Source organism: Hyperolius riggenbachi, chromosome 2 (assembly GCF_040937935.1).
Source record: "Hyperolius riggenbachi isolate aHypRig1 chromosome 2, aHypRig1.pri, whole genome shotgun sequence".
NCBI classification, from domain to species: domain Eukaryota; kingdom Metazoa; phylum Chordata; class Amphibia; order Anura; family Hyperoliidae; genus Hyperolius; species Hyperolius riggenbachi.
The window spans coordinates 452,893,325-452,914,782 of NC_090647.1; the positions used below are offsets into that span (position 1 = coordinate 452,893,325).

A 21,458-nucleotide genomic window follows, 5' to 3' on the forward strand; every position below is an offset into this window, starting at 1 on the left:
AGAAGAGACCAGGAGCCACCGGAGCTGTGGTGAGGGCACAGGACGGCTGGATTTTTGTTTTTTAATTACCTTGGACTTATCCTTTAACCCCTTTGGCGTTATGATTCTTTCCGGATTATAGGGTCTAAAAGCGGTGCAATTTTTTGTGCGCCCTTTAGACCCTAAAACCTCGAAAAAAAATCATGCTGCCAGGGAGATCTGCAGCAGTTTTTCAATCACTCAGCTCCCTGGCTCCAGCTCTGCAGTTATGCCTCCATCCTCCGGGTGGCGCTGCAACTGTAAAGTGAAATTGCCGGCTGTTGTCATGACCACAGCAGGAAGCAGAGCCCAGGAGGAGAGGAAGAAGAATGGCGGCTGACGTCGGGATCCCCGGGAGGTATGTATAAATGCCCGCTGCGTGCTATACTCTGCACACAGCCTCCGGCAGCTACCTTGAGCAGAAGTCAGGACTACCGCTCTTAGCTGCGGTTTTCCGCCCCGACCCTAGCTCGGGATTACCGCCAAGGAGGTTAAAGTGTACCAGAGACAAACTTAATAGATTTATACATACCTGGGGCTTCCTCCAGCCCCATCTGCATGAATCACGACCATGCAGTCTTCTCCAGCTCCGATACCGGGTCCTGTAACTTCGGCCAGTCTGAGCAAGCGCAGTGCTCTCTCTCAGTCAGAGAACAGCACTACGAGGAGCGCGCTGCGCTCGTGCAGACTGGCTGCGAATGCTTAAGTTACTGGACTTGGTACCAAGAGGGAAAAGACTGAGGCCTTGGGAGCGATCATGCGGATGGGGCTGGAGTAAGCCCTAGGTATGTATAAATCTTTTAATTAAGTTCATCTCTGATTTCCTAAAAAGGGCATTTTATTGACAAGATGTGAAAATATCACCGTAGAGAAAACTGAGGAGAAAACATGATTTGCAAATGGGCCCCAGTCTCCCAGAGTGCAGTTACAGGAGAAGACTGCATGACTGAATAGACTAGGCTAAATGTCACTGGAAGGGCGGAGTCGCATACCAATATACAGTAATAAGACAAGTGTTTCTGATGCTGAAACCAGGTTAACGTCATTTTCTATCCTGAATATGTATTACATTATACTATATGTTGTTGTGGCGCCTCTTTAACTTGGAAGTTAGCTCTGGACTTGACCCTTTCACCCCAACCAGCACCAGGACCAAATGCTGTCTTGACCAAATTACAGGAGTTCATGTTTTTTACATATAAAGTAAATAATATGATGTATTTGGAATTTTGCATTAGATCTTTTTTAGGCAATATAGTTGGGTCTCTGGTTATTTTTCTTAAAGTGCACCTAAACTGAGAAGGATATGGATTTTTCCTTTTAAAATAATACCAGTTGCCTGACTCTCCTGCTGATCCTGTGTCCCTAATACTTTTAGCCATAGCCATTTTAGCCGGCACAAGCATGCAGATCGGGTGCTCTGACTGAAGTCAGACTGGATTAGCTGCATGCTTGTTTCAGGTGTGTGATTCAGCCACTACTGCAGCCAAAAAGTCCAGTCAGCCAGGTGTGAAACATGTCATGTGAAATGTCACTCTCGCTTGCACGGAGTATCCATGTGTGTGAACAACATAATTTAAACTACTTGTTACTTTTAGCTGAATGTTGTCATTTGAGCAACGTCTGCTCGTTTGTGTGTGCCAACTTTAAACTTGTGTGTGTACGGACCGTTGAACCGTTAGGGATATTAAACTGACTATGGTTGGAAAAAGTTTGTGAGTGCCTCTGGGGAATAGTTAGTAACAGGAGTATGTACAGTAATGTGGAAGAGGCTAGTGTTCTACAAATACATAAGAATAATATGTATGTTCTCTTACTCTAAATTGTGTGTTTATTCCAGTGTCTGCTCAGGAGTTTGAATGTGACAACCTTTATGTGCATTTCTTCATGGAGCTGCCTAAGCGTAAGTATCCAGAAACGAACATCGGTTGGATTTAACAAAACTAGGGATGGTCAATGAGATGCAAGTAACGTTTCACTTACGATCATCAAAGGATATAGCGTATGTAGCTGACCTCCAGCCAGTGCTCTTTCTAACCCTCTGCCTGGCCAAGGCCTTTGATGGCAGTAAACAAGGGAAAAAAAGGGGGCGGGGCCTTGACACTAGCATGCAGCTCCCATGACTGTGTTTCGGCATATTCCATGCCTTTCGTGACGCGTTGGCATATTCGTACAACTTGTACATTGTTGGATTGTTAGCTACATTAGCATAAATGATTAACATAAAAATAATATACACACATTGGGAATATACCACATAAATTAATTACAGAAATCGACTGTCAGATTTCTAAAACAGAAAAATATATAAGACCAAGCGAGATAGGGTGCCTGGATCTAAACCTCAGAGCCACTACTCGAGGGGCAAACTTGTACCTACAGGTGAATGGAATGTGGTATCCTAGGTGATGGAATGAGCCAAGTATAATGGATCTAACGTCAAATGATAAAAATAAGAAGGAACCCACGAGCAGAAGAAGACAGGGAAGGAAAAAAGAAAAGAAAAAGGAAAATTTTATTTTGGTAGTTATTTTTTTGTCAGTGGAGAAAACGTTGAATTCCCAGGGCTTCGTTCAGCCCAGAAGGGGCCGGAAGACCCAGTACATCTTTCTCAGAGTTTCTTATATCTGAGACCAGCTGGTATAGATTCAGGAATTCTCTCTAATCTAAAAATAGTCAGTCAGTGTTGAATTGGTGGTCTTTGAGGAAATGTCTCGGTACGACGTGTCCTTCTGGTCTGGAGATAATGGTGCATTTACTGTATGTTCTCCAAGTGTTTTCTGCAGTGGTCGTGTTGGCCTCCCTGTGTACAGTTTGGGGCAATGGCATTGCAATAAATAGACAACGTGGTCTGTTGAACAGTTGATAAGCTGTTTAAATGGGATGGTGTATGCATCTGGGTGTGTTATGCTCTTTACTCCATGTTTCATGGATAGACAGCAACTACATCTTGTTGTCCCTAAAGAATTTTGCACTTGTTGTTCTATAATGCTGGGGGATATTGTACTCTTTTGTCATCATGCTCTTTTAAAAATGATATAGAGAAAAAAATGTGTTAAATCCCTTAGCAGAGGATGTTCTCTTATAAAGGGCTAGTTTTTCTTTATGCTCCCGTGTATTTGACCCATTGTACTGGTATAGTTTGTAATGAACACAGTGCATACAGAGTATTATTCATTCCTATGTTAAATGTGACTCTATTTATTTTTTATTTTAGAATTCCTCTAGTAATGTTTGGCTAGTAAGACTTCTTGTTCTTTATAGTCATCGTTTGTCGCTGGGGCAGTTCCGCCTCTGGCAACAGAATTGGCTTCGGGATATATATTAAGGTCTGGCTTAAAGTGTACTCGAGGCAGTAGTGAAAAAGAAAAAAAAAAGTTAGATACTTCCCTAAGAAAAGGGAAGCATGTGTATCCTGCAGATGCTTCCCACGTTCTCCTGGTCCCCACATTTTCCACATGTGGACCGGCAGAACATTTCTGGCAAGAGCTTGTCAGATCTGTTACATAGCCACGCAGCTCTTCATGCACGAGTGCGGCCGCCCTGCACCTGCGGGAGCATGACCACGTCTGTCTGTTGTAAGCTGAAGCCACATGCAAATGAGTTTCTCCATGCCACTGCCCAGGTGCGCCCCTGCTCGTGCAGGAAGCAGAGGGCAGATGCAATCTTCAGGAGGGTCTAAAGCATCAGTGGTGGTCTGGAGGAGGACGCAGAAAGCCTCTGGAGGATCCGTTGGCTTCCCTCTTCCTAGGTAAGTATTTTTTCGTCTTTTGTGGAATACAGAAAGAAACACTGAGAGCCCAATATAGTGTAGTATGTACTGGTAATATGGGTGTGACAAAGTAAGTATATGATATTAATACTCACAAACCAAGTTTACCTTCCAGGCAACCACTGTAAAGGCAGGTAGGGAGATCAGACCTGTCCCCACTCAGGATTAAGAAGTCCCTCTGTGTAGATCGGAAAAAAGGGGGCAACACCCCTCCACCAAGGGTGGACTTAGAACATGTACAGGCAAACAGAGGCTGCAGAAGGATAAAAGTTGATAAAAAGTGTAAAACTCAGACAGAGGCGCTTTGTTTTGTACTAGACCTACATGAGTTTTATGCTCTTTTCATAGCCTGAGGAAGCGGGATATGCATGTGAAACACGTTGCACTTTCTGGAGTATGTTACATTGTTAAATAGTTATTTGGGTTGAAAAAAGACCTACGTCCATCGAGTTCAACCAGAGAACAAAGTACAACACCAGCCTGCTCCCTCACATATCCCTGTTGATCCAGAGGAAGGCGAAAACCCCATTGAATTTTATGTGCCCATATAGCCATCCTATCAAGATCCTGTTGCAATATGTCACTATCTTCCTGAGAGTTGATGAATCTACACAATTTTGTATCATCTGCAAAAATAGCAACATTGCTTTCTACTGCATCTACTAGGTCATTAATTAATAAATAAATTGAAGAGCACTGGAAGCAGTACAGACCCCTGTGGGACCCCACTGCTAATAGTCACCCATTTTGAGTACGATCCATTGACCACAACTCTTTGTTTTCGGTCCATTAGCCAGTTCCCTATCCATGCACACAGACTCTTCCCCAGTCCTTGCATCCTCATCTTTTGCACCAGACTTTTGTGGGGAACAGTGTCGAAGGCCTTAGCAAAGTCCAAGTATATCACATCTACAGCATTCCCAATATCCACATTAGCGTTCAATACCTCATAAAAGCTGAGCATGTTAGTCACACAGGACCTGTCTTTAGCAAACCCATGCTGATGCTGAGAAATAAGATTATTTTCTACTATTAAAGCGGATCCGAGATGAAAAACTAACTAACAAGTAACTTGTCTATATATCTTCTCTAAAGTTTAGATCGTTTACACAGCAAATATAGCTGCAAACAGCTTTAATAGAAAACGATTATTTCTTCCTGTGATACGATGACAGCAGCCATGTTGTTTGTAAACATTACACAGAGGCAGGCTTATCTGTATCTTGATCACTAAGCCTGTGAAAAAAAACTAATACCCCTCCTCCCTTCTGCCTCTAAAATCAATGGCTAGTAACACCTCCTCCTCCTCCTGCCCAGACTGAGCTCCCATGAGCCTTTGCTACTGCCAAGGCTCTCTGAAACCTGTGGGTGTGGTTTATTTAGTTTATAGGGAATTAGTGTATTAAATCAAAAACAAAAAAGTATTTGGCTTGAGCAATGCCCTATAAACTATAGGAAAGGAACACCATTATGCAATGAGTAAAAGTTCATCTCGGATCCACTTTAAGTCGTGTATAGTATCTCTTAGTAACCCCTCAAATAGTTTGCATACACCTGATGTTAAGCTTACAGGTCTATAATTTCATGGATCTGATTTTTTTTCCCTTCTTAAATAATGGGAAAACGTGGGCTGTACGCCAATCCACTGGGACTCTGCCAGTTGAGAGTCACAAAAGATAAGATAAAGGGGTTTATCTATAACGCAACTTAGTTCCCTAAGGTCCGGTTCACATTGAGCTTATGAACCCAGCGCATCCGCTCCTGCGCTGCGTTCCACTCCGTCAATCGGAAGGATTGGGCATGTCGGGAACGTCCGCTCCAGTGAGCAGAACGAAGGGAGCGCAACGCAGCAATGTGAACTTTCCCACCGGGAAAGCATTGCTTCCGCTGCTGCGTTCCACTCATCGGAGCTGAACGTAAGCTCAGTGTGAACCGGAACGTAAGCTCAGTGTGAACCGGCCCTTAAGACCCGAGGAAGCATGCCATCCGGGCCAGGTGCCTTGTGTATTTTCACTTCTTCCTGCGTTAAGTATTTAATATTACAATTGGAAGATTGAGACTCTTCTGCATCTGTAATTTGCAACAGTGATGTTTCCCTTGTGAAGACAGAAGCAAAGAAAGCATTTAATAACTGCCTTACCTTGGTCATCCACCATTGAGTTCCCACCCTCATCCTTTTGGTGTCCAATACAGTCAACCTTTCTTTTTTTTTAGAGTTGATGTACTTACCATAAAACTTCTTTGGGTTAGATTTGATATCTCTAGCAATTTAATTTTCAGCTTCAATCTTTGCCAGCCTAATTTATTTTTTACAACTTTTATTGCACTCCTTATAATTGCTTAATGCAGCCTCGGTCCCCTCCTGTTTTAGGACCTTATAGGCTACCTACTTGAAGTTTTACCAACCTCCTTACTCTTTACACTGTCCCCACCCCCCATAATGTTAGGCTCCCACTGTCTTTTTAGCTTATCTTGTCTACATATTGAAACTTTACCCTCCCGCCTCCCCCCAGATCCTAGTTTAAAATCTCCTCCAACCGTTTAGCCATCTTCTCCCCCAATGCAGCTGCACCCTCCCCATTAAGGTGCAGCCAATCTCTGCTGTAGAACCTGTAGCCGACTGCAAAGTCTGCCCAGTTCTCCAGGAACCCAAACCCCTCCTTCCTACACCAATTTCTCAGCCACTTATTTAACTCCCTAAGCTCCCTCTGTCTCTCAGATGTAGCGCGTGGCACTGGCAGTATTTCATAAAACACCACCTTGGAGGTCTTTGCTTTAAAGAAAACCTGAACTGAAAATTAAAAGTCAAAATAAACATACACAAGTCATACTTCTCTCTGTGTAGTCCTACTCCTCAATCTATTTTTCCTCTCCTGCGTCCTGCTTGTCCATTGTGATCAATGGAATTCTCCGTCCTCCATTTTGAAAATGGCGATTACCCCATAACAGCTTCCTGGTCAGCACACTGTTAAACTGTAACATCGCCCACTTGAGCCATAGGGAAACATGGACACATCAGTTCTCCTCTCAGCTGTAACTGACAGCAACTGATATATTTCATTTCTGACAAAATGCTGTCAGAACTGGAAGGGATCACTGTAAGAAGAAAATGGTGAGCTTCTGGGAGGAACTGATGGCAAGGTAACTATGTAATGTTCATTTGAAGTTACCTCATGTGTTTATTTTAAATAATTTTACTCAGTACAGGTTCTCTTTAAGTTTATCTTTAAGTACCTGAAAATCATTTTTGTGGACCTTCCATCTACCACTAACTTTGTCTTTGGTACCAATGTGTACCATGACAGCCGGGTCTTCCCCAGCCCCACCCAATAATATGTCAATTCTTTCCGCTACATGCCAAACCCGAGCACCCGGGAGACAACAGACTGTACGGCATTCACAGTTCACCCTATCTGTGTGCCTAATAATTGAATCCCCTACCACCAGTATCTATCTAGCCTTAGCTGCACTCCTATTCCCTTTCTCGTTGCAGCTGTCTGCCCCTTGGTTGCTAAGGGACACATCCTGCTGCAGCGTTGCTACTGCAGAATCCTCATCCCCAATATTACGCAAGCAAGCATACTTATTAGGGAGGGACAAATCAGGACTAGCCTCCCTGCCACTTTTACCCCTAACCCTTCTAACTGTGACCCAACTAGCGGCTACCTCTGCTTCTTGCTCCGGCTGTACTCCACCCACCTCATCTTCACCGGTTCCTTCCAGTGTCTGGATCGTGAGATCCAAGCTCTTCCCCATGTTGTGTATGCGTCTCAGTGTTGCGAGATGCTCATTCAGCTCTCTGACTTCAGCCTCTAATTGAGCAACATGCACACACCCAGGACAACAGTAAACACCCTTAATCTGCTGATCAAGGCATGCATACATGTTGCAGGATGTACACTGTACTGCATTCTCCAACATGATGACTATTGTGTGGGGAAAAATTATTTAAAAAAGTAAACTGTGGTGGTAAAAGATGAAGGTGGAGGAGAGGGTGAGTGAAGTTGCGGTGGAGGGAGAGTGAGTGAAGCTGGGGTGGAGGAGAGGGAGAGTGAGTGAAGCAGGGGAGTGAGTAAATATTTGGTTGAACTGTGTTTACTTGGAGGAGGGAAATCCACTTCGGCCTCCCCCGAGTTTTAAACTTTTTATCGACTTTTATCCTTTTGGCGCCTCTGTTTGCCTGTACATCTTTTCTTTTTTGTTTATTGTTTTGGGTTTACTTTTTATTTTCAGTGCAGCTTGCTTTAAAATTACATTATCTGTTTTTATTTTTTATCTTTACAGATTGGTCCAGTCCTGCTTTTCAGGATCTGTCAGGAGTGACTCAAAGCTGTAAATCAAAAACAATAGGAAGGGTAGGTATTTGCTGCCACTCATTGCACACATGGTTTTCTTTCTTACTATGCAGTTTTCAAAGCATTGTTTTGGTGTTTGACACTTGCATTTCATGCGCTTGTCATGTTTGCAATGGCACTTCAGGAGTACTGGGAATCGCATTGCTCCATTTCCATCAATGCAATGCAATTTCTATGGAATCAAAATCGTAGTGCCTGATGCATTTTTTTGTGATCTTGCGCTTTTGTCCCTTTCAGTACAACTGACTGGAACTATACAATCGGCCCAAAAATACATAGCAAATGCAGAGGACATATATATGTTTTTTTCTTTGTGTTGGATTTGAAGTGGAAAAGGTCCTAAATGTGTTGCCCAGCACACAGTACAGTCTGGTGTAACATAATTTACTGTAGCAAAGCGGCAGCATGTTTTAAATACATTAGTAGAACTGTAGTAAACTTCAAGGGACCTGGCCAAGTAGTTTTACTATGTGTATAGTAGTTGGGAGAACAGTCTTCAATGACCAATTAATGAGAATTATAGTCTCATTCAAGTAATCCACCACACCAGGTCTGTGGAGTCGGAGTTGGAGTCTTAGTCACAGCAATTTTGGGTACCTGGATTCGGTGGTTTCATAAACTGAGGAGTCTGAGTTGGATGATTCCACAGCCTTGGTATTAGACTAACGAGTCAGAGTCGAGGAGTCGAGTCGGAGCAACTTTGGGTACCTGAAGTCGGAGGTTTTATAAACTTTGGAGTCCGATGATTTTTGTACCGACTCCTCAGACCTGCACCACACTTGGATCAACTTATATGTAAGGTTAGGAGGATAAAAGTATTTTGAGAAATCACAGCCAAAAATATTGAAAGTTCAAAAACTTGGTATCTAACGAAAAACTGTGTCAAAAAATGATGAATCTTTCGAGAAAAGAAGTCTCAAATTCAAAAAGATCGTACAATTTGACAATTTTTTGATAAGCGATAATGTGCACTTTGTTTTGCATAGTTATTCAGGCAAAATAGTCCGTGATGGAGGGAAGTATTTTCAGACTATACATATATTGCTTGATAAGACTTAAAACTAATCCGCTTCTGTTTTCACCACTGGAAAACACTGGCGCCTCTAGGAAAATCTGTGATTGTTATTGGCCCATAGACGAGCTCCGCACAGACACCCCTTTCAGATTTTCTCTGCTTTTTTAAATTCCCCATCAGCTCTTTACTCTGGCTAAACGTTAAACGATTTCTTTATGTGTTTTGTCAAATCTTGGCACGCCCTCTGTGTTTAGTTCTCATTGCTTTGATACTCCTTTTCGCAGGATGACGTGGCCTATTTCTGCTATCCGTTTAGCTTTGAGATTTTCCTGTCAGAAGAGGTTGAAGCGGAGGGTGAGCAGACATACGCACAGAAATCTGCTTGTCAGGAAAGGGAGGGAAAAGAACTAAAACAAATGTGCATTGTTCATTTCAGAGGTACCGCAATGGCCAGTTGTATATTTTGAGGTCCTCTCTCTGGATTTTTGGCAGAGGTATCGAGTTGAAGGATATGGATCTGTTGTGCTGCCACAGACCCCAGGCAAGTAATCAATAGCTGCCTTTGTTTTCTGCCAGTGTCATATGTCAGCTGAATGACTTCTACTGCAAAGCTTATACCTTTTTTTTTAAGTCAGAAAATCAACATTTGTCTTTAACATATCTGGCCCATTCTCCACATCATAATCATTTTATATATGCATAATAGTTTATCTATGCTAAAAAATGACAGAGCCTGTCAATGACTAGCTCTGTCTTAATGAGGATGGATGGGGAGAACGGGAATAAATACTCATTTCTCCTGATGTCTTCTGGTCACTGGTGATGCTCCGCCCTCCTCCTCGGCAATGCAGTCGCGGGCATGTTTCCGAAAACTGCCAAAGCTCTTTGGTAACCTCTTTCTGCCTTGCCCTGTGCTGCACCCAGCTTGGCAGCCACCAATTAGACAACAGGTTCTGAGCAGAGGACAGGCCACGGGAATGCGGATGGGCATGGCCAGAGCTGTGATTTTGAAAAACAATCGCCAGGCCCCATTCTCTTGTCATAGGCATCTGATCTGCATGCTTGTTCAAGGTATATGGCGTAAAGTATTAGAGGCAAAGGATCAGCATGACAGCCAGGCAATGTGCATTATTTAAAAGGTAATAAACATGTCAGCCTCCATAACCCGCTCACCTAGCGTTCCCTTTGATGACAGGCTCTGTCATTACTAGCTTAGGTACTCTTTCATGTCAGTGGTATGTCAGCACTTGTCTTAACTACTTTAGTACCGAGGTGATTGAAATCTACGTCCTGTTTTGGGGGGCTCTTGGCTGGCAGGACGTACATTTCAATCACCGCCCGCAGCGCGCATTCGCTGTTTCCGTTGCTCCCCACCGATCACGCTGCTCAAACCCGATGTGTCTCACCGCATCTCACAGTCTCTGCCTGTCTCTATGACGGCAGAGCCATGTGAGTCGGTCGGGAGCCGATTTCATTGCCTCTTGGCCATGTCTATCTATGTAAGCCGCTCCCATTGGCTTACATGGATAGACACGGTCAGGAGCCAATGAAAGCGGCTCCTGACCGGCTCACATGGCTCTGCCGTCATAGAGACGGCCGAGTCTATGTCCTGGGGGTCCCGGCGTGTAGCGGTTGCGGCAGGTACGTGCGGTGATTCGTCTGGATCCCGTCGTTCTTGTACCAGCGGTCTCTGGTTCTTAAGGAGGCAGAGACCGCTGGTACTTGAGTGGTTAACGTATCACTAGTTACTGAATGAAACTCTACAGCTTACAAGGGGGTCCGGCAGAACTCCAGTAAATTATCATTACTACAAATTGTTTTAATTATAGCCTGAAATGTTGATCCTCAGTTTGTTGTATTGGTGGTTTCTTTTCACCTGTCTGACCTTGATTTGTGTTTACATACTGTAGCATCCAAATTAAGCAAACTGGAGGAAAATATCACCTTCAAGTCAAATCCAGTTTCCGTCTTCCTTAAAAGATCTGTCAAATGTTAAATACATCTGTGCACATACATATTAGGTGTATGCTTGTCCTAGAGTAAATATAATAAAAGTATAAATGACTATTTTTTTCCCCTGTGTAGTTGACACTCACACTCACACTTGCTCTACTTATATAACATATGTATTGCACTGTCCACAAGAGAAAATCCTTCTTAGGATTTTCCATCTTAACTATGTCTATCTAGTTAAGTCTGAGGGGAAAGTAGAGAAGCAAAAAAGGACAACCCAGCATGCCCTGCAACTTTCTTTGTGTGGCAGATGTACCACAAAAAAGGGTAATAAAATAGATGTTTTTGTACTTCACTACCAGGAATGCATGAAATCACAGCACATACATGGCGGCCTGTTGATCAGGGGCCAGTGACCGAACTCAGACGGTTTTTCATTGGTGGATCCCCAGAATTGGAAGACCTTACTTATGTCAGAATGCCTGGAACCTTCCAGGTAAATGATGCATTTTTTTCTCTGCTTAGAATTACTCTTGCAGCCACTTGGTTGTCAGTCTCCTCTTTTGTACTCGATGGGACTATTTATTAATCAAGACTCCAACAGGATTAGGACATCCCAAAAAAATGGAATAGTAGTTCAATCAATCAGTCTACATACTTGCATGAGAGGAATACACAGCATGAAGCAATCAAACTGGAAAAATTCATTTTTTGGTTTTTTTTAAATGCTTTTACTTCAAACTAAATCTGTTTGCTGAGAGAGAACAGCTTCTGAGTGCAGGGGGTACATAGAAAAGGCAAAGACTGTATTTTTTGGAATCCCTTTTTCTTCCCCAAAAGTGGGGGGAAAAGTCACTGCATCTTATATCCAAATGCAGGGAGTCCCTGACTTGTGATCGCCTGCCAATACGAATCTCCAACCCGCCACAATGCCGGGGACTCTCTGTACTGTGCCCGTGCAAAATAGTACAGAGGGGCATAGAGGAGGACACAAAGGGGTATAGAGGACAGAGGTGGACATATGGGGAACACAGGAAGACGCGAGGTACAAGGGGGCCTGAGGTACAAAGGAGGGAATGCACCAGGTTTAGTATATATTTTTCCCCCGGTTTCTGAACCTATGGTCAGGAGCTTCTTATAGTCTGAAAAATATGGTAGTTCCTATATTTTGGCTCTGGGACACTGAGGCTGTGTGAAAGAATATACAATTCATATGAGACAGTACAGCATAACCTACTTTTTTTTAGTTCTTAAAAAGGAAATAAAACTGTGGGTTTCCTTTCAAAAAAGTAATTTTCAAGAGTAGGAGACCAACTGTAGATACAATTGTTTATATCAGTTTATTTTTTACCTATGGCGTTCTGCAGTTGCATAACAAGCGGTGAACCTGACATATGCAAGTTAAATTACGCAGAAAGAATACCTTGCATGGCAGATAACAGCAAACTGCTGTTCTTTTCTGGATATAAAAAATGTATTTTGTGTCTGGGATGTCCCTACTTCCTGTATCACTGACTGTAGCTCAGTTGGGAGTGGTTGTCAAAATAAAAGTGCTTAATTTTTACCATAATTATTTATAAACTAGTAGACCTAAGCCCGTTTAAAAACGGGCTCTAGGTCTCTCTCACCGCCGCATGTCCGCCGCCCTCCGCCCGCACCCCCTGGCCCCGTCTTCCTCCTGTCCCAATGGCTACACGTGCGCAGTAGCCAAAACACACGGACACAGGGACAGGAGGATGATGCAGGGACAGTTAGGGTTTTATTACGTAGGATGATTTAGTCAGTGTTTGCCCATCGTAAAATCTTTCCAATGCCTGATTTACATTCTGAAATTCATCACACTGCAGCATTTTTACTGATGACAGGTGATCTCTGTGGAAGGAGATGTTGCTTTTTTGGCAGTTGGAAACAGCTGTTATTTCCCACAATGCAACAAGGCTCCCACAGTGTAATACCATACAGAGCCCCCTGATGATCCATTTGAAAAAAAGTGTGAAAGGGGGTATCGGCTACTGACTGGGATGAAGTTCAATCCCTGGTTACAGTATAAAGAGACTATAAGAGACTGTTATTTCCAGAATCTTTAAACAGTAACATAACAGCCCCTTTGTCCACGAAGGTGAGAGAACTTTGGATATTAGGAAAACAATTTGATTTAGGTTTGTAGAAAATGGCAAAAACTTTAGTTCAGGTATACTTCAAAGGTCGAAGTTCAGTTGTATTAGAAATGTGTGTGTATATACTGTATACTGTGGTTGTGGTTACTGTATATACCTTTTTTTCACATCTTCAAGAGTTGAAGATGACTGCAAATTACTGTGAGAGATAATTAGAGAGACAGATATTTTGACTGACAATAGTAGCATCAGTTTGATGAACAGGAGACTCTGCCTGGGAGAGCTTGCTTTTCTTTTTTAGCACAGCAAAAGGTATACCGTATATACTCGCAAGCAAGCCGACCCGCATGTAAGCCGACCCCCCCACTTTTACTCCAAAAAACAGGAAAAAATGATTGACCCTCATGTAAGCCGGGGGTAGGAAACGCTGGCCGCGTGATCCCCCCCAGTATGTCCCAGTATAGCTAGTATAGTGCCCAGTATAGGTAGGTAGTGCTCAGTATAGCTAGTAAAATGCCCCAGTATAGCTAGTATAGTGCTCAGTATAGCTAGTATAGTGCTCAGTATAGCTAGTATAGTGCTCAGTATAGCTAGTATAGTGCTCAGTATAGCTAGTATAGTGCTCAGTATAGCTAGTATAGTGCTCAGTATAGCTAGTATAGTGCTCATTATAGCTAGTATAGTGCTCATTATAGCTAGTATAGTGCTCAGTATATCCAGTATAGTGCTCAGTATAGCCAGTATAGTGCTCAGTATAGCCAGTATAGTGCTCAGTATAGCCAGTATAGTGCTCAGTATAGCTAGTATAGTGCTCAGTATAGCTAGTGAAGTGCCCCAGTTTAGCTAGTATAGTGCTCAGTATAGCTAGTATAGTGCCCCATTATAGCTAGTATAGTGCCCCATTATAGCTAGTATAGTGCCCCATTATAGCTAGTATAGTGCCCCATTATAGCTAGTATAGTGCCCTATTATAGCTTGTATAGTGCCCCATATAGCTAGCATAGTGCCCCATATAGCTAGCATAGTGCCCCATATAGCTAGCATAGTGCCCCAGTGTGGGTGGGTAGGTGCTGTCCCTCCCCGCTCCCCCGCGGCTGCCGCTGCTATTACCTTAGGCGGCGCCGCTTCCTCTATCCCCGTCCTCCTCCGGTAACTCATTCACAGCAGCGCGCCTCTCGCTGCTGTGATGACGAGGAAACCATAGAGAGCAGCTTCCTGCAGCGGCGATGCCGTTACTATGGGAACCGCTCTCTATGGTTTCCTGCTGCTGTGAATGAGTTACTTACCGGAGGAGGACGGGGATAGAGGAAGCGGCGCCGCCTAAGGTAATAGCAGCGGCGGCCGTGGGGGGAGCGGGGAGGGACAGCACCTATCCACCCATGACTCGCAAGCAAGCCGACCCACCAACTTTTGGCCCACTTTTGGGGGGTCAAAAATTCGGCTTGCTTGCGAGTATATACGGTAGATAACTTCTGACGGGTCATTTTAAAATGCAAGCAAGTCAAATTTACTGTGTAGGTCACTAGCCAGATGGTTCTAAGCTGAGATTCAGGGCCAGACTCTAGCACGTGTAGGGAAGCCACAGACCCTGTGGGTGACAGTACTAGTGCGTGTGTAAGCACCTTAGGGGCAATAAAAGCTTCAGAATTCAGATGTGTTTACTAACAGACATTGTACTCTACAGGGACAGAGGCTGAGTCGCTTTGGGTTCAGAACAGAAACGACGGGCAAAGTGACATTTCGCCTTTATGCCATACACCAGTCAAGGTATGAGTAATATTTCCTATAGAAACTGTCTATACTTGGATTGAGTGCAAAATAAATACTAATCTGAGTCCTGAGACCAGTGCTTGCCCCGGTAACCCAGTCACACACCTGGCTTTGGCCGCCTTCCTCTCTGCGTACCATGGGCTTCAGCATGTGTCTCCTTCTGCTTCTCTGTATGGACGAGACCTGTACAGGCATGTCGCTAGCCCAGAGGCTAGTGATGCGTTCTATACAGACGTGTCACTAGCCCAGAGGCTAGTGATGCATTTTTGTTGCTATTGAGGGCACGATAATGCATTGTACAAGGAAGGAGGAGAGTCTTGGCCGTGGCCTATGCTTGGATTAGTCTGGATATCTTGCCAACTCATTGAAGACACCATAAACATACTAGAGTTTCAGCAGAGCTAGCCCCAACTGGCTACCTCACCCAAGAACCATCTGGCATGTGCACAAGTCTTAACAGTCACCATCAGGGCTCTTTCACATCTGAGCCCGTTTTCTGCGGTTAAACGCAAAGTCAGTACTGTGCATTAACCAAGGTAAAATGAAAGTCCATAGACTTTCATTTTACCTTTCACATCCGACGCTGCATTTTGGTGCATTGCGGTTCGACACACACTCAGGAGCCAGCGTTTTCCCGTCGGGAGTATTAATAACTACCGCCGCTGATTGCGTCGCACCGCAATGGCTTTGTCATTAAATAAAAAAATAAAATATATAAAAATGACTATTGTAAAAGCTCACTAGACATTTTGTCTGAAAGGTTTTCTAGTGTTTTTTTTCTGCCATCTTTTCTAAGCTACAGTAAGAAAATAAGTGATTGGTGTGGGTTGCCAAGTAGAAAATGTCACCTGAAATGTTTATATATAAGGCCTAGAATATTTATATGTTAAATTTGGCCCATTTAACACGTTAACCTACTTATTATGCTAGATACACACTATGATATTTTTGGCAGATTTACGGTCCGATCTGATTTCTGATCATTTTCCGATCGATTTCTGATCGTTCACATCAATAGGAAATCGATCGGAAATCAGATCGAACATGCTGGAAATAATCGATCTGACAGTAAATCTACCAGAAAATCAACTTGTTTGGTCTGTGTTAATTGCCATGTAAAAAAAATGATTGGCAGTCTGCTCAAACCAGTTTGTGACTTGTATGGGTGGAGCAGACTGGGTGGGGCAGTTGACCAGTTACAACACAAAGAAGAACCCCAGCTCACTCCTACTAGGCCAGAAAAAGCACAGCTATCACAGTTACCTGCATCTGCAAATATATGTAAGCCTACAGGGCTCCTCCAATACCATTTCTGTATCTGGCCTACTCAATAGTGAAATTATCCACAGTGGGATGCACAGAGTAGCTGTTGTCATGGTGATGTTTTGAGTAGCAAATAAACCTTGGAAGCTGACTTGACTAGAGACTGTCCTACACCTTGTAGTGGGCAAAGTGTGTCAGCAGACACTAGTCAACTTAAAATGGCTCCTGTAAAATCAATTCTCATTGCACCTTGTAATGGCAGTCTGCTCAATATGCTGTATAACTTGCATGGGTGGATTACACTGGATGGAGGAATCAACCAATTACAACACCTCATTTGAAAATATCACGCCAACTATGTACTTAGATTTCTGTTCTTGACAGTCGCGTGTGTTTTGTTACTTTGGTGCAATTCCAGGTTCTGCATTGTATAACCGTATAAGTAGTAGGCTTCACTGAGATCTGTAAGAAATGCACAGATAACCGAGAAGAGCCCAGAAGTGCACCAGGAGCAATAGAGAGGGGCCCAAAACTGCATTGAGCATAAATCTAGTTCACACTATCATTTAAATGTGAATTTATAGATGGACCCTTCCTTGCTTTCACTATCCTCATCATTTGACATTAAGTGGAGTTTTTATTGTACTGTAGTGAACACAAATGTGGTTAACTACCGTTGGCCCCAGGGAAATGGGGATGTGGTAGAGAGGGCATAAAGCGAGGCCGGCGAAAAGGGCGTTGGACATTTGGACGCCACCATAGGCTGTAATGTGAATTTTGTGCAATTCGGGCGTCTGTTATAGCAGCCAAATTGCATCTTTCCACTGAGTCCATGGCGGCCTGCAGGGAGAATAGTAATTAACGCCGCCGGGACTTTTGCAGAGGCAGGGGGAGATTTTTTTGGACTTCATGCAGCGCCCAAACTTCCTTGCGCCGTTTTTTGCATATATGCACATAAGGTCTGACAGACCATTTGCAGGTTGAAAAGAGCCGATACAGTGCCTGCCTCCTCCTCCCAGTCAACATAAATTAGAAATTCTGCCCAACGTTCCAGTGAGAGGAAAGGGATGCATAGTACACCAATGAGGAGGAGGCTGGTACTGCATTCAAGTAAGCTTTGCACCGAAGCACAGATTACTGGAGGGGATACCAACCCCAGTGCCAACAAGTACGGATGGGGGAGGGTGGATTTTACAGATCATAAATAACCCCCTCCCCCCAAATGTTACCTTTTTCTGGTCATTACTGTGTCCCTGTAAGTGTTGTGCATCTGACCAACCATTTATGGAATCTCGGAGCTGTGTATCATATGCATTTTTTATGCACCTTTTTAATGTTTTGCAGAGCCTTCCTTGACAGCAGTTCTCTACGAAAAAGAATGCAGAGCGTATTAGATCGCCTGGGAGGCTCCAGTCAGCAAAGCTCCATTCTCAATGTTATTGGTAGGTGTTTTGATGGGCGCCGGGATATATAACATTCCATGGAATTCCAATAATTCCATGCTTTTGAGACCATGAGAGATCCCTTTAAAAAGCAACCACCAGCCAGTTACCCAGGCACCTGCACGAGGGTTCACACTGTGCTCAATGAGTGGCTGCTGCATACTGCACAAATATACCACAGCTGCTCTTACTGAGCACATTGTGGACGTGAGCATGGGAGTCTGGGAAATGGGCTTGTGGTGCATTTGAAATTTCATTGTCAAAGGGGGTCTGTCGTAGCCCTGGAATGTTGGAACAAATTTAACATGGTATTAAATAAATGCTAATTAATCAAAAGTAGTGCTTACATCTAGTGTTGAATACGTTTGGTTTCCATCCACCTCCCATTTGACTGAACCCATATCCTCTAGGAAAGGCATATGTTGTGGTGTGTGAAGCCCTCTTCCTGTCCTTCATGTCTCTTCTTCATACTTGTTATACAATACAGTGTTCTCCCCAGAATTTTTTTCCAGCCGGGTGGCATGAAAAAGTAGCCGAGTGGGGCGACATGAGAGAATGCAGGGCAGGCACTTCTCTGCACAACTTTGCTTACAGCAGAGGAGTAGGTAAGCTGATGACAGCTGGGTGCTCACCAAAACTAGCCGGGTGCAGCACCCGGGTAAAAGAGCCTGGGGAGAACACTGCAATATTACCTTTACAAACACTGGGCACAGATGCATTGGGTGGGCCAGCACTAGGATAGGTAGCTATGCCTCTGTATTTGGGGGAACAAAGGGGCAGAGCAGTGCCACTTTATGTTGGCACTAGTGGTAAGATATTGTGTTTGCTTGTTATGGGGCAGCATAGTGAGTTTACTCTTTTTATAAGGGGAAGATGATAGCTGCTTTTAAGGAACATAATGGAGGTATTTGTTATGGGGCAGATAATGGATGTACATAAGGGTACTGTTTATGGTTGGGGTTTAATTGACTGCACTTAGGCAACACTAATGACACTTAATACAACCAGATTGCTTGATTTTGAAATGATCAACTGTATGGAAAATCGAATTAAACTTTCCTTTGTTATATGGATTTTGTAGAAATGTTAACTACATATTTGATCAGGTTTGGAAGAAAAATGTAAACACTCAAAAATCGTACACTTTATAAAAGCTTTTAAAGGGATTCTGTAGGGGGGTCAGGGGAAAATGAGTTGAACTTACCCGGGGCTTCTAACGGTCCCCCGCAGACATCCTGTGTTGGCGCAGCAACTCACCGATGCTCCGGCCCCGCCTCCGGTTCACTTCTGGAATTTCAGACTTTAAAGTCTGAAAACCACTGCGCCTGCGTTGCCGTGTCCTCAATCCCGCTGATGTCATCAAGAGCGCACAGCGCAGGCCCAGTATGGTCTGTGTCTGCGCAGTACACTCCTGGTGACATCAGCGGGAGCGAGGACACGGGCATGCAGGCGCAGTGGTTTTCTGACTTTAAAGTAGAAATTCCAGAAGTGAACTGGAGGCGGGGCCGGAGCATCGGTGAGTGGCCGCCCCAACACAGGATGTCTGCGGAGGACCATTAGAAGCCCCGGGTAAGTTCAGTTCATTTTCCCCCGACCCCCCCCCCACCCCCCTACAGTATCCCTTTAAAAAAAGAAAACACTGAAGAATTGAACAGTGTATGTGGCCTCCTGCAGAAAGCGTACTGATTTCCTCACCCCATCTTCCCACAGATGCCTTCCAGAAAGCACGACGTCGGATGCAGCAGGCCAGAGAGAGCCTTCCCAAGGCCATTTTGACCACTTCAAAGGTTTCACTTGAGCAATCAACAGCCTGAAGCCATTGTGTCAGCTGCAGCAATGTATCTTCTCTGTACACAGTGTACATATTATTATTATTATTATTGTGCCCTACATGTTTTTTATACAGCTATCCATAATATTAAATCTACTGCAAAATATTTTATATAGTTTTACATCTAATTTTTCAGTTACTAAACCACCACTTGTTCCAAAATGTTGTCAGTTTTGAGTGGCGTATGTCAGAAATTGATTCTCCATGGTCTGTACTGTTGTCCAGGCCCCTAGACTCAATCCTGGTACACACTCCCAATTTTGATTGGCCATCCACTGGTGAATTTTACCACCTCCAGTGTTCTCCCCAGAATTTTTTTCCAGCTGGGTGGCATGAAAAATAGCCGACTGGGGCGTGATGAGAGAATGCAGGGCTGGCACTTCTCTGTGCAACTCTGCTTACAGCATAGGATGAGGTGATCAGATGACAGCCGGGTGCTCACCAAAACTAGCTGGGTGGAGCACCCGGCTAAAAGAGCCTGGGGAGAACACTGACCTCCATGTAGTTTTAGGACCAATAGATTATGAATACTATGAACACATTGTGTAGGTAAGCTCTCATACTACATGGAGGTGGTAACATTGGTCAATTAAAATTGGATGTGTGTACCAGGCTGGTACACATGCATCCAATTTTGATTGGCCAATTGTACCACTTCCATGTAGTATGAGAGCTTACCTGCACAATGTGTTCATAGTATTTAACCACTTGAGGACCACAGTGGTAAACCCCCCCTAAAGACCAGGCTGTGTTTTGCATAATTGGCCACTGCAGCTTTAAGGCCAAGCTGCAGGACCGCACAACACAGCACACGAGTGATTTTCCCCCCCTCCCTTTCTCCCAACAGAGCTCACCGTTGGTGGGGTCTGATCGCTCCCTTTGTGTTTATTTTCTTTTTAATAAATATTTGTTGCTATTTTTTGATAATTTTTTACTGTTTACTTTTTTTTTTTTTTCAAATCCCCTCCCTCCCCCCAGCTGGCCAATCATGGCGATCGGCTGTCATAGGCTCTCTTGTCCCCCAGGGGGACAGCCGTGTCACACGGCTGTCCCCAGTACAGCGCTGATCGCAGCGCTGCACATGTAAATAGACAGTGGTTTCGCCGACTTTCCAGTCTCCCGAGCGGCGATTGCTGAAGGCAGGGCGGAGCTTCGCCCCCTAACAGGAGATGCGTGATCTCCTGCAAAACAGAGCCTTAGGACTTGATGCCAATCGGCGTTAGGCGGTCCTGGGGCTGCTGCCGGGGCCACGCCCATCGGCGTAAGCCGGTTGGCAAGAAGTTAAACTGTGTTGGTGCTTTATACTACATGGAGGTGGTAAAATTGGCCAGTGATAGGCCAGTCAAGTTTGGATCTGTGCACCCATAGACCTGATACTTTTCACTACAGAGAGAATTGAATGTGTGCATTAAACACCAAGTGAACACCTGACAAAACTGGCTAAGCAAATTTGGCCTAATTGGCTATTCATGAGACAATGCTCATGCAAATATGCATTCGCTTTTGAATGCCAACTTATGCAGGGTCCAAAACCAATGCCACAAAACGGTTGCCCTGCGGGAATTAGTTCATGCTACAATAGCCCTATCCAGGAGCGCCACGAGGAGGCTTCCCAATGCCCCCATACAACCGGGGGACCGCGGGGTCCCAGGCGCTCTCACTGCCTGGGAACCACAGCAGCACCCCGGAGGGGGAGGCTGGGTGGCGCAGGCGACCCCCCCCCAAGCCTGCCAGCGTCAAGGAGAGCCGTCCGCACCCACCTCCCAATATTTAAAAACAGGCACTTACCTTAACGTCCATTGCGTTCTGCTACTGAGCATAGCTTGGGTGCAACACATTTGAAAAGGAAAGGAATGAAGCATGGGTCGCACTGAGCTTTTGAAGCTCAGGGCTGGCTCACACACAGCACTCCAAGGGGGGGG

At 44.3% G+C, this 21,458-nt stretch overlaps 1 protein-coding gene across 1 annotated transcript in view; it reads left to right on the forward strand.

The window, feature by feature from the left end:
- Positions 1 to 19,630, forward strand: part of MKS1 (MKS transition zone complex subunit 1) — a 42,560-nt gene extending 22,930 nt beyond the window's left edge. The window contains exons 11-18 of the mRNA XM_068265863.1: positions 1,859 to 1,921; positions 8,075 to 8,145; positions 9,445 to 9,514; positions 9,597 to 9,701; positions 11,476 to 11,609; positions 14,915 to 14,997; positions 17,608 to 17,705; positions 19,416 to 19,630. Coding sequence (XP_068121964.1) covers positions 1,859 to 1,921; positions 8,075 to 8,145; positions 9,445 to 9,514; positions 9,597 to 9,701; positions 11,476 to 11,609; positions 14,915 to 14,997; positions 17,608 to 17,705; positions 19,416 to 19,519 — 728 coding nt within the window. The 3' untranslated portion in view covers positions 19,520 to 19,630. The remainder of the gene's footprint in view (positions 1 to 1,858; positions 1,922 to 8,074; positions 8,146 to 9,444; positions 9,515 to 9,596; positions 9,702 to 11,475; positions 11,610 to 14,914; positions 14,998 to 17,607; positions 17,706 to 19,415) is intronic.
- The last annotated feature ends 1,828 nt before the right edge of the window (positions 19,631 to 21,458 follow it).